The 13,274-nt window shown below is 36.4% G+C and overlaps 2 protein-coding genes across 6 annotated transcripts in view; one reads left to right on the top strand and one right to left on the bottom strand.

Annotated features, from left to right (window-relative positions):
* Positions 1-2,634: 2,634 nt before the first annotated feature.
* Positions 2,635-6,965, bottom strand: LOC132164250 (protein FAR1-RELATED SEQUENCE 4). 3 transcript variants are annotated; one of them, XM_059574719.1, is made up of 4 exons: positions 6,813-6,965; positions 3,916-6,140; positions 3,759-3,812; positions 2,635-3,135 (listed from the first exon to the last, which is right to left on the bottom strand). In XM_059574719.1, exons 2-4 carry the CDS (start codon positions 6,067-6,069, stop codon positions 2,986-2,988), a joined length of 2,358 nt encoding a protein of 785 aa, XP_059430702.1. In that variant the 5' UTR covers positions 6,070-6,140; positions 6,813-6,965; the 3' UTR covers positions 2,635-2,985. The 3 variants fall into 3 exon arrangements, with proteins under 3 accessions (XP_059430702.1, XP_059430704.1, XP_059430703.1); XM_059574721.1 differs by having other exon boundaries at positions 3,916-6,028; XM_059574720.1 differs by lacking the exon at positions 6,813-6,965 and having other exon boundaries at positions 3,916-6,796.
* Positions 6,966-8,145: 1,180 nt separating this feature from the next.
* LOC132164357 (sm-like protein LSM8) overlaps positions 8,146-13,274 on the top strand; it is a 5,765-nt gene continuing 636 nt past the window's right edge. The window contains exons 1-6 of one of the 3 annotated variants that reach the window (XM_059574855.1): positions 8,147-8,279; positions 8,360-8,410; positions 8,743-8,880; positions 12,166-12,265; positions 12,968-13,008; positions 13,095-13,169. In XM_059574855.1, coding sequence (XP_059430838.1) covers positions 12,229-12,265; positions 12,968-13,008; positions 13,095-13,169 — 153 coding nt within the window. In that variant the 5' untranslated portion in view covers positions 8,147-8,279; positions 8,360-8,410; positions 8,743-8,880; positions 12,166-12,228. Of the gene's footprint in view, positions 8,280-8,359; positions 8,411-8,719; positions 8,881-12,165; positions 12,266-12,967; positions 13,009-13,094; positions 13,170-13,274 lie in introns of all 3 variants that reach the window. The other 2 variants (XM_059574856.1, XM_059574857.1) reach the window with 2 other exon arrangements.

Here is a 13,274-nt window from a genome sequence, read left to right as displayed (position 1 = left end):
CAAAATATTTTTTCAAAAAAACAAAAAAATCACTATATAAAAAGCATTAAAAACTAGAATTTGTAGCATTTATAGCAAACACCATGGATGCTACAAAATCTAGCTATATTAATAAGACCAATAAAGAGAGCACCTATTTTGTTCATGTCAATTAATGTCTTTGGGCATTTTTATGGGCAATTTTTTTTTTTTTTTTTTTTAAATTGGGTTTAGAGTAAATTCTTTTAATTTAGTTTATTAAACTAACATTTGTTCTTAGAGTATATAATTTTTACATGTATTTTTAATGTAAACTAGCATTTGTTATTAAAGTATGTAGGTAGGTGATTCGGTGTTTCGATTCAATGTAATTCATCTTGCCTACAAATTTTGTCTTTGAGGAAGTTGTTTTTCTTGAGATAATGTATTATTTTATGGAAAAAAAAAATATTTTATCATTTTTTTTTAAAAAAAAATGAAGTTATAAAAAATTCCCCACGTTGTAAGAGAACAGTGAAAAACAACAAACTGTATTGTCGCCTAATCATTGCCCTTTATAATGAAATGATTTATCATTGAAGCTTCTTGCTTTTTCATTCTTTATTAGAATGATATGATTTGAACTTTTTGCTTTTTCTTTATTATAATGATACGATTAGAGCTTCTTGCTTTTTCCATTCTTTAGTGGGAAAGCTAAAATAAATATGATAAATTAGATAGATAGATAATAAACTTAATTATAATACAAATAAAACTTTTTAACTTGAACAATCCCGATCAAAATTCCGATCTAGGTTATTATTCTAACACGCACAATTCATCAAAATCCAATTATTGTTTTCCAATTGAATTATTGAGATTTTATTATAAATTTATAATGATAAACCCCGTCGTGAAGATAATTAACGATGTCATTTGATATGCAAGTTGGTAACAAAATCCAAATACAAATGTCACATATCGGACCGACAAATCAACGAGAGCGAGTCGGTGTTGCAATAACCTTATTACCAATAAGTAAATAAATACTAGTAGAACCTTATGACGAAAATCTCCTTAAATTTTTTATTTGAATTTTATGAATTTTAGGCAAAAAAAATAAGAGAGGCAAGGTTGGAATGATAAAGTGCCTTTCGGACAATTTGGGATGTAGAGTCCACTTACACGTTAAGTGAAACTCTATATTAATAAGTTTGAGAGTGAAAATAGGGAAAAATTTGTTTAATTGTGTTGACTAAACTGGAATCATGCTTTTTGTTTAGCAAAATGATTGGGATTAAGCATCCCAATTAGTACATGTTCTTAGAAAGGGTTCAATATTTTTAATCATATCTTTTTTCTCTAACCAATATGTAATCAAACAAAACTTTTGTGTTGTACATTAAAAAAGGTGTTTGCTTTGATGAGGAAGCTAGCTATCGGCATATGACATGTTCGAGTATAATTAGACAAAAGGTTAAAAAAAAAAGTCCAATGGCTCTGGGATTGAGTGTCCATAAAGGAAAAACAAAAAAAAAAAGATTTTGCTTTAAAATAAAGGCCAACCGCTGAATTATCCTTCCAATTTCTGTGAACCCAAGATATATGACATATATGTAACAAAGTGCACCATTCACTCTAGAGAATAGGCAACAAACAAAAAGATTAGATGGCCAATATTCTCCCCCATCCATTCCACATAAAAACATTTCATATCTCCAAGAAAGCCAAAACCAACTATCTATCTTTTGAGTATTTAACTTTCCCCTCACAGCAAGCAATAAGATAAACGAGTGGCCAAAAATAATTTCACCCGCCACTCCTAGAACATTTCAAGGCCACGGTCTCGCAAATTCTCTCAAGTCCTCTTTTTTCTTTTTTCTTTTTTAAGCGAAAAAGATAGATGAGAGAGACCAACTATAACTATTAAAGCATTTTCTGCCGTTTTCTTGTCATTTTCCCTACATTTAAGGATCAAAACAATTTTTTACTTCTCTGTCTTCATACACTCCACAATAGCTTCCATTTATCATTCGTATACTAATTAAATATCATTTATTTACTTTTTTAATGATTCAGGAGAGATAATGAGTTTTTTAATTTTTTAATAAGCACAAGGATTGCTACAGTGCAATAGCGATCCTAATGTTTAGAGATGATATAAGAAATCTGCTATGAGTGGCTTTTTTAAACATTTTTTTTACATTTTTTCTAAACTTAAAGGAAGTGAACCACATATAGGAGAGCTGCTATCAATACTCTTATACTTTGGCATAAACCACGTCATCTTAACCAAAAAATAAAAAAACACTACTAGGAATACTAGGAACCAATAACCAGAAAACCTTATCCTGAACAGTCTCTCTCACAAATTGATGGTGTAGGCTTTTCTAGCCTTTTGTGTTCAGCCATCAGCATGTCCAATAAGAAACTTTCGTATCGTTCTCACTAGCTCCAAAACAAGGAGAGGGTGATGGGCTGGGTGATTACAATAAGGAGCAAAGGAAATGTTTGTCAGCTTCATTTTTTTTTTTTTTTTTTGTGTGTGTGTGTGTGAGCAAATCTGGGAAATGGGTTAAGAAAAGCAAAATTCAAGAGGGGTAGGCTCCCAACAACAGGCCCAAACAGAAATACAGTAGATTTAAAAGGATTAATACCAAACTTAAAATAAGAGAATAAATATAAATGAATGGAATCCAATAAGCAAATAACAAGCAAGCAAAATGTATAATTCATGACAAAGGCTTGCCTTATATTACTAGTTTTATTACAAGAGAAATCGAGCAGTTAATGTGCACGTAATCTTTACAACAGTTGGACAACAGAATTTTAATGAACTGGACACAGCAATGGGATCCCCAACAACAGAATTTTACAAGAGAAATTCTGAACTGGACAACAGAATTCTACTTTTTCATACCTTGGACAACAGTTGGCAACAGCTAACATGTTAACAAGTGCTTTTGTTACAGTCCTTAAAGCAGTTAAATGTGTAAGTAATCTTTACAACAGAAGCTAAAAATCAAGCTACCGAGGGAGATGATTTTCGTGCAAATTTGTTGAAGCTACATTATTGAACTGTGTTGAATTGACATTTTGAAACATTGTAGGCACCATGATTTGAAATGGGGTCGGCACCGGGCTATGTAACTGTGCGGGCCTCATGTTAGGCATTTCCTGCCACAAGTATGGTAACATCAAAAATCTCATCAAAAGCATGACCTAAGTAAAAACTATGTAGCTAAACAAACCTTACAAGAACATTCTCGAGTTGCCACAACTATAACTAGGTTGGAGGAATTTCCTCCAATCCAATCTATTAAACCGATATGTACATGTAAGAATACTCTTATCAAAAATGCAAGCGAGACAAGTCATGTGCATTTTTGGACATGTCAGTTTCATAAATTAGGTTAGACAAAATTCCTCCAACCCAATTTAATAAACTAGTTTAGAGGAAAACTTTGCTATCGAGGCCGATGTTGAATGCCACCACAAATTCTAGCTTGTATTGGCATAACCACATTACACTATCAGTAGCAAAAAAATCAAAAATTATATTCACAAAGCTAAATGCTTTATTTCATGCTCAGAAGCAAAAAAATCTTCACAGGTCATTGCCACTAGATTTCCAACAATCTGTGTCTGTGAAGTAAAGAATTTCCAAAAGGTGAATCCAACTCAGAGCAAATTCTTCATCAAGTTTGATAGAGAACAAAGTTAATTGAAATTGAAACAGAAATAGTCCTTAATATTTTTTTTTTTTCTAAATTGGTATAATGATGAGAGCATATACATACCATTTGGTGAAAGCCATCTTGTATGCCCAGACTCGCAGCTTCTATCTGGGGTACCTGTTATATACATCAAGCAAACATCAGTTTTTTTTTTTTTTTCAAACAGTTTCCAGTGGCGAGACATTTAAAAAGTTAAATATCAATGATCACATTCACTAACCTTTCCTTTATTGGTTGAACTATTTCTGTTACTTGCCACTTCCTTCCCAGCTCCAGCTCTCCTAGGAGCCTTGTTTGCATAAGTCACCTTAGGATCAGGCATCACCTCATTAGACGCATTGATGGATTGATTTACTTCAACACCACAAACAGGATGAGTTGCCGAGGTCATAGTTCTTGAATCGTTCTCTCCTGAGTTATTCACAGTTGTGCAATGCTTCAAAGCTTCTCTTATGGCACAGAGAGCAAGATTGTAACTCTCTTGAGACAGTGAACCTTCTTCACCCAATATTATGGCTCGTCGACATAAATCATTGTAACGACGGACCTTAGACTGCACCTCATCCAATCTTTCGCCAATGGTATGCCTGCTTCTTGCAGCATTAGTCCATCGCTGCAATACATATTTAGACGGGATGCTGAAAACACCAGACATTTGGAGAACTACAATAGTATGTCTGCAGAGATAACCTTTATATTCAAATGAGCGGCATGAACAATATATATCTGATTTTGATTCATTCCATTCTACTATATAATTCTGATTATCTTCAAAGTCTTTAACAGTGTATGTTGTCTTCATCTCATCTTCATTTTCTTTCTTAAGATGACAAGCAGCTACTCCCAAAACCTCAACTTGGAATTTCTTGAAAATTTCATGCGTATACACTAGTGACATCTGTTTTTCAAATGGTGATGGAGACTTCAACTCAGGCGTTTCATGCCATGCATCAAAATTTGCTTTGGCTTCTTCTTCAAACCTATCTTCGAGAATTACCTTGTATCGTTCTATAAACTCTCTCAACGAAGTCTCCCCTTGGACATATTTGTCAAACCAAGAGCTTAAGCTTTCTGAGCGCAAAGTTGTAGACAACCCAGCAAAAGAGATGTCTTTCATAAAAGTAGGGACCCAATGTTTGCGATCCTCATACAAGGTTTGAACCCATTCAACCTCTCTAAGATTGAATCTGTCGAGCAATTTCCACCATCTCTTTTCAAATTCTTCCTCTGTCCATGACTTACAGATACATTTATTGAATTTTGGCATAAAAATATCGTTCCACATGCACAAAAAATCAAGCTGTCTAGGGATCTTTTCCAATACATGCCACAAACAATAACAATGACGTGTACCTGGAAAGACTGCTTTAATAGCTGCTTTTATGGCATTGTTTTGGTCAGTGAGTATTACCCTTGGAGCTCGTTCCTCCATTGCTATAAACCATGTTTGCATTAACCAAACAAAAGTATAAAATGTCTCATCTGCAATCAATGCACAACCAAGCAATGTGGGTTGAATATGATGGTTGACACCAATAAAAAAAACCAATGGCATTTTATACTTGTTTGTGAAATATGTGGTGTCAAAAGTAACCACATCACAAAAGGTAGTATAATCTTCCATGCCTTTGGCATCCACCCAAAACACATTTCTCAGTCGATGCTCTTCATTTAAATCAACTGCATAGAAGAACTTTGGATTCTCTTCCTGCATATGCATAAAATGTTCCAGTAGTATTTGAGCATCCCCCGGTTCTAGAACCAAACTCCGTCCTTTATCATTCTGAGTTCTTATATAACTCTCTAAACAATCAACATTCTGATAGGCACTGAACAGCTTCGACCCTGCACCTAAATTTTTCCGTCTTCGTACTCGAACATCACTCTTGAGTGGATCAACATTTCGGTGACTCCGAAAGAAATGCACCTGAGAAGGCAAGAGCTCGTGATTATGCTCCTTCACAAAACTATATATATACCACTTTCCATTTTGTCTTCTTTTCACATGCATGCTTGCTTTACAACCAATTTTCGGAGAAGGTCGAGGATTGATGGCATCATCAGACTGTTGCTTATTCCCGTATCTTATGCATGAAAATTTTGCATCAATAAATTCCCTTGACGCCCTAGACCGACGACTGCTCAATTTGGCAGTGCCAAACCCTGCAGACTTTGCATATTCTTTGTAAAACGAATATGCGGCTTCATGAGAATCAAATTCCATGTCATCACGAGGCTCTATAATCGTATTGTCCATGATGACATTAGAATCCATGATTGTTGTGGGAATATTCAGATCCACTTCACATCCACCTTGAGATTCAGCTCCAAAACTGCTCAGAATTGGTCTAAAGTCATTCATATGATATTCCATAAATATTGTACAGAATCTCCTCCCATGGAAAGACTATAAATTTCCATCTCACTGATCCCATTATCAAGGCACTTGAAACAAAGGAACGACATTATTAGCAACTAGAATCAATAGAAAGAACAATTTACAGTTTTATAAGCACATTATCATCCCAAACACACACATGCTGGTTTAAAATGGCTCCAAGAGCTTCATTTATGAGGTTCAAATAAGCTTTGTTCTGAACGTCTACCCCCTTTCCTTCTTAATTTGAATCTCTCTCTCTCTCTCTCTCTCTCTCTCTCTCTCACACACACACACACACACACACACAACACACGCGCGCGAATACCCAAACATCCACAAAACACCACTCCCGGCCAACCATGTGAAAAGATACCTCAAGGCACCATGAAACCAAATACTCGAGCCATACAACACCCCATCACCAAAAACCCAAAAACAACCCAGAAACAGCAACACACACAAAATCACTCCCACCCATCACCTCATAGCCTAAACACACCACACCAAAGACCACCACGCTCACAGCCTTAGCAAAACAAACCACCCCCACGCCGTTTCCGGCCACCCGCAGGGTCCAAACATAACCATCACACGCACACCGCACAACTCGGGTCAAGTACTGTTCCAATCCCACAAACACACCCCCACACAGGGCCAATCGGCTGCCACACAATTTAAAATGAAGCGAAACTCGAAAACAAAAACAAAAAATGAAGGGAAAGTTCAAAATTCCTCACCTTGATACTGTTGACGAGACACGGAGCAAGAGGGCGACCAATAAACGGCGATAAACGGAGAGGTGGAAAGCGGAGCAAGAATCGGCGAAGGATAATGAAAAACCCAAATGGTGGGGATGCCTCCGTTTGCTTAGATTGAGGCCTTGGCGTGCTGCACAGTGTGTGCCAGGCCCACTACATTTCATATTTTAATATGGACCCAAATCCCTTTTTAAAAAAATATAAATAAATAAATAAAAAGAGAAAAATAAATAAAATAATAAAAAAAAAAAAACTTTTAGTGTATAGGTAGGGCAATAAATAAATAAAGCCGTTTGCAAATAGATTTGGGTTCGGCTCACATAAACTCGGCTAGAAATCGATTCATTGTTTGAATAAAAATTTAGACTCGTTTATTAAACAAGTTGAACTCGTATAACTTTGCCTCGGCTTGTATAAGCTTGTATAACTTCATTTTTATTTATTTTTTTAATATTGTTTTTAACTCCGTAATGAGAAAATGTTAAATATTTAAAAAGATAAAAATAAATTATCTTCTTAATGTTAATAGATATAGTTTAAATTATTATAATTGTGAATCTTGACAAAAATGTGTATTTTTTGTGTATATAAGTGGGTTTATGTGTATGTATGGATATGTGTGTGCTTGTAATAAATGTATATACATATTATAAGATAAACATATAAATTCAAGATTAGATTATTTAATATTTTAGTTAATTTGTCTAATTACTCAAATAATAAATCTTAACAATAATTAAATATATATATATAAAAAAAAAAATCACATTTACTTTATATATGAAATGAATAAGTTAATTGAATAGTTTGTGTACAAACTCAAGTTCATTCAAAATTAAATGAAAAGAGTTTGAATAGATTATCTAGTTTAGTAATAAGCTCAAGTTCAGCTAATGTTCGAAAATAAATTAAATAAATTGAATTTAAATATTCAATACTCAGCTCAGCTTGGCTCGACTCGACTCGACTCTATTACAACCTTATGCCCAGATATTGAATTTAGGGGTTCTAAAGACAATTTCTAAGATTCTTCAAATTCAATACCTATATATTATTTTTGGAACCCTATATTTTTGGAAATTTTTGGAACCCTATAATGCCAATTATGTATTCTAAATACAAATATGAATTTTCTCTCAATTCTGGGAGTGAGCAAATACCCGCCCAACCCTTCAAAACCGACCCGTCCCGCACAAGCCGGGTTTTATGTTATTTTTCTCGGATACGAGTTTTTTTTTTTTTTTTAAACCCGGGCGGGTTGCAGGTTATAATAAATTTTTTCCTGGGTACCCGCCCCGCTCCCAACATAACCTAACCTAATTAAGGAAATACTCTCTCTCGCGTGGAAGGCTCTTCTTTTCCTCTGTGATTTTCTTCTCCAGCTCCAGCCTCCAGAGTCCAGACCCTCCGTCCCCGGGCAGCCGAGCAGCCGGAGCACGGGAGCAGGTATCTCTCTCTCTCCCTCGTCTAAGCCTAATCACTAAGCCACCTCTCTTCATTTTCATTCTTTTCATTTTCTTCTCCAGCGCCGCTCCATCCTCCTATCCCGGTGTCCCGAAGCAGCCGTCGTCGTGCAGGTATCTCTCTCTCTAGGAGTTGTCGTCGTGCAGCTTCTGCACTCTGCAGTAATTTCCCTAAGGGATTTTCAACATTTTTTTTATAATAACCCGCCCCGCCACGCCCGGGTTTGAAAAAAACCCGTATCCGAGAAAAATAACATAAAACCCGGCATGTGCCGGGCGGAATGGGGAGGGCGGGTCGGTTTTGACGGGTTGAGCGGGTATTTGCTCACCCCTACTCAATTCAATGACCTTCAAAGTTCAAACTATTGTTATTTATTTATTTATTTTAATGGGATTTGGGTCCATATTAAGTATGAAATGTAGTGGGCCTGGCATACACTGTGCAGCACCCACAGGCCTTAATCTAAGCAAACGGGAGGCATTTTCGTCATTTGGGTTTTTTCACTCTCCTTTGCGGATTCTTGCTCCGTTTGTCGCCATTTATTGGTCGCCCTCTTGCTCTGTTTCTCGCCTACAGTACCAAGGTGAGGAGTTTTGAATTTCCCCTTCATTTTTTGTTTTCAAGTTTCGCTTCATTTGTATAAGTGTAGCAGCCGATGGGCCCTGTGTGGGGTGTGTTTGTGGGTTTGGAATGGTACTTGAGCCGAGTTGTGTGGTGTCCGTGTGATGGTTTTGTTTGGACCCGGCGGGTGGCCGGAAACGGCGTGGGGTTGGTTTGTTTTGCTAAGTCTGTGAGCGCGGTGGTCTTTGGTGTGGTGTGTTTTAGGCTATGAGGTGATGGGTGGGAGTGATTTTGTGTGTTTTGCTGTTTTTGGGTTTCGTTTTGGGGCTTATATGGGTTGTTTTTGGGTTTTTTGGTGATGGAGTGTTGTATGGCTCGAGTGTTTGGTTTCATGGTGCCTTGAGGTATCTTTTCACATGGTTGGCCGGGAGTAGGGTGTTTGGTGCCAAGGGGAGGTTTTGGTGTTGTGGGCTTCGGTTGGGTAGGAGTGAGCTTGATGTGTGAAGGGAGGGGGCTTTTGTTGATCGTTTAGGTTCAGAATGTGTGTTCAGATGTTTTGTGTAGGTTGTTTAGGTGTAGAATATGAGGTGGTGGGGGTTTGGGATGTAGGGAAGGGTTTTATGGGTGTTAGTAAAGGAGGTTTTTGGTGGCGTTTTCTGGTGTATGAAGTTAAGTAGGGGAGGTATTGGTGCGGTGTTAGGAAAGGTTATGGTCTTGGCAGGGTTTCAGGGTTAGGGTTTTGTTATTGTTGTAGGGTTTAGCTTTATTTTCACTGGTGAGGTTGTTTTGAAGGGTTATTGGTGTACATGGGTTTTAGGATTCGGATGATGGTGGATTGTTTTATGGTGGGATTTTTGGTTCCATTGTGGTAGACATCAAGTGGTGTGTTATCAGATGGTGACTACATTCCTTGCATTGCAAGATCTATTGCTTTATTGTTCCTTAACTTATATTGGGAGTTAAAGATAATTTCCATCGTGTACCAAATGAATGTAAGTTGTTTCATCAAGGTTTCTAACCACATTTGGCATTGTCCAATTGGTTACATGGGTTGAGTTATGACTTTATGAAAATTGTTATCACCTTTAGTGGGAAAGGCACTTAAGGAAACAAACAAAAAACTTTGGCCCAATTATCCTTAAAAACAGTTTCAACCTTTTGGCCCAAGTTACCCCTGATATTGAATCTGGACAAATGTGGTATTTAGAATACTTCACAAGTGAATTGCTAACATACTCATACCATCAGTCCTAGCCAGGCATTTTCATTTCCAGGTCTTTGCAGGCATAGTTTATATATGAATTCACATATTTATTTATGAAATTTGACATCTCATAATAATTGAAAGATTCCATTGTGATTTAAAGAGATTTGGAGATGACAGATCAATTTCTATTCTGATCCTAGGTATGTCAACAAGACATCTTGGTGGTGTCCCGTGGAACTCATGCATAGATATGATTAATTTAATTTACATGAACCGGAAGTGAACTGTAACTTAAAAAGATCTTCCTCAAAAAAAGAAAAAGGGTGTAATAAGAACATATGCTTTAACTCTATGCTAATTGTAAACTCTATTTTGCTGGTATATCATACTATTGGTGCATGAACTTTATTAGAAGCAGCAGTGGTTATTATTAGGTTTTCTTCTCCTTCCTAATTTTAGATTGTAATCTTAGGTAATTTTCTTTTGCACCCCTTGTGTACTTCAAAAGGATTTTCTGTGGGTTGGAGTCGGTGACAAGTTTAAGTCCCATCTAATCAGTTGGTACAAAATTTGTTCTCTAGTTTGCTCTGATGGATCCAAGATAAAGTTTTGGTATGATTTGTTGGGTGGGAATCAATCCCTGAAGGCCATAGGCCTCTTTTCTGGAATTGTTTAGTATTGCCCACCGTAAAGAGGATTTGGTGGTGGCAACCTTTGGTGGAACATTTCTTTTATCAGATCCGTGCATGATTGGGAGGTGGATTTGGTCACTTCGTTCTTTGATCTTTTATCCCTTCCAAAAGGCGAAAGTTCAAGGCTAGATCCTTCTATCATGTGCTCTGCATTCCCGTTGGCTCTCCATTTTCTTGGAAGAGCATTTAGAGGGTTAGGGCTCCTTCTAGAGTCGAGTTTTTTTGTGTGGATGACAACATTAGGAAGATCTTAACGTTGGATAACTTGAAAAAGAGGCACGTCATAGTGGCGGATTAGTGTTGTATGTGTAAGAGGAATAAAGTGACTATTAATCACCTTCTTCTCCACTGTGACGTGGCTAGAGAGCCGTGGGTTTCAATGTTCCATCGTTTCAATGTAGAGTGGGTCGTGCCTAGAAGAGTTGTGGAATTACTGACTAGTGGAGAGGCCAGTTCAAAAGTAGGTGCATTTTAGAAGCTTGGAGGTTGGCTCCTCGATGCTTAATACGGTGCATTTGGAGAGAGGAATGCTAAGAATTTCGAAGACCGTGAGAAATTAGTGATAGAGTAAAAGTTGTCTTGTTCAAATCTCTTTATGCTTGGATGATAGTGTACAATAGTCATCGATTCTCTAGTTTTTTGGGAATTTTTGGACTTGTGTTCTTCTTTATCTCCCTAATTAGACATCTCTCCTGTATACATCTTGTGTACTTAGGTTGCACTCCTCTGCACCTTTCAAGATTGAATTGCTTTTAAAAAAAAAATGTGTGCTCACATGTTTTTGTGTGACTCAGGTTGATTTTCTTGCTTACTAAAAGATGGTAAGAAATTTTGTTATGATTTAGCTATAATGGTAAATATCTGGTGCTTTTTAGTTGGGTAAATTTCCATCACTTTTATGCCATTTCTTATAGGAATTATTGTCGTTGGTTGATCTCCGCGCACACTCTTTAAATTGCATTATATGTCTAGATAAGTGCTTGAAGTGAACAGCCTTCTTCAGGGATGTTAGGCACTCTGTTTCTTCCTTTGCATGTTTCATTTGGCTTTTTGTGAGTTTATTTTCTGATGCTACTTTCAGGTTGTACAACCATTAGCTAGTAATGACCTTCAGAATCATTGACAATTTCTTATTAACACATTATATTCCTCCATTTTAGTATGTCAAGACTCAAGAGTTATAGCTTCAATGAATTGATTATTACATCTTATTTTTTATTTATTTATATTTTTAACCAATTTGATAATATCATGTCCTTTTGAATCTCATCCCTACTCTCTCCCAGCCCCTAAAGGTGTTATAAAGAAGGAAATTCTCTATAATGTTTACCATATATCTTATTTCTGTAGCTTTATGTAAATTGTCTCTTGAAGAACTCATGTCTTTTATTTTTTTATTTTTGGGCAGAAAATTTGGTTCATAACCAATCTTGCATAGTGTCTCTGATATATCCATTTTGGGAGCTCCAAGATGTCAACTGGCCCTGGACTTGAATCACTTGTAGATCGTATGCAAATTTTTGACAAGCCCTTTTTATTTCTTATGTGTTTAATGTATATATTAACCTATAGGCAAGGTGTTTGATTTCTTTTTAGCCAAGGCATGAATCTGGGTGTGTTGAGGTGTAAGCTTTTATAAATCAATGAATATTGATGTTTGAAAAAAGGACATTAAATCATTACATCTGATTTTAAAATGTTGTAATGCGAAGCATTTTAGCATCTTACTAGATTTGTTAAGAAAGTACTTAACGCATAGAGATAGTTCAACGATGTAGTAGATTATTCGAAACATACATTAAAAAAGGGATGAATATGAAGGAAACAGAAAGAAACATGATTGGCAATCTTACAAGCAGCGTGTGCCTCAAGTCAAGGCATGTATGGTATAACAGTTGCTGTACCTTGGCTTGTGGAACTGATGTCTAATGAGACTCGTGTATAAAATTTTGGAGGCCCAAGGCATCTTATGGATCCCTCTTTCCCCCTTTAGGAGTGTTTCAATGCAAGTGTTAGAAACTTTTCAAAACCCTGTTTATAAGTAAACTCTTTTTCTTTTTTATGCGTAAGATGGGAAAAATGTGATTTCTAACTCCTGGGTGTAGTTCTCAGCGTTCCTTTTGCAGTGCATTTTCAGCTTAGTTGGTTTGGGCCTCTTATATTTTACCTCTCTTTTAACTTTATTCTCAAGTCATTTCCTCTATGTGCAGAAACTATATCAGTTATCACAAATGATGGACGCAATATAGTGGTATGTTACCTGTTGTTAGTCCAATGCACCAGCTAGATCTTAGTATGAGGTATTGATTGTATTAACAGTTTTGGTTTTCCATTTAGGGAGTCCTAAAAGGCTTTGACCAGGCAACAAATATTATCCTTGATGAATCTCATGAACGTGTCTACTCCACAAAGGTTTGTATCCTTACCTTGACAAGCATTCAGTTGCTGGTTCATTTACTGTTTTGGTGCGGTGTATTTTGGAAAAACTAAAACATTTCTGTCTAATTCTCCAACCCC

The sequence above is a fragment of the Corylus avellana genome, chromosome ca10 (genome assembly GCF_901000735.1).
Source record: "Corylus avellana chromosome ca10, CavTom2PMs-1.0".
Classification (NCBI taxonomy): domain Eukaryota; kingdom Viridiplantae; phylum Streptophyta; class Magnoliopsida; order Fagales; family Betulaceae; genus Corylus; species Corylus avellana.
Note: the sequence above shows the minus strand (reverse complement) of the source record. Positions and strands in the feature narration are given on the sequence as shown.

Bases quoted from the DNA above. Each gene is read 5' to 3' on its own strand.
- LOC132164250 (XM_059574719.1), bottom strand. From the start codon at position 6,069: ATGGAATATCATATGAATGACTTTAGACCAATTCTGAGCAGTTTTGGA. The intron at 3,813-3,915 runs GTTAGTGAATGT...TGTATATAACAG, and splicing joins GTTCAACCAATAAAGGAAAG to GTACCCCAGATAGAAGCTGC. The intron at 3,136-3,758 runs GTATGTATATGC...TACTTGTGGCAG, and splicing joins AAGATGGCTTTCACCAAATG to GAAATGCCTAACATGAGGCC.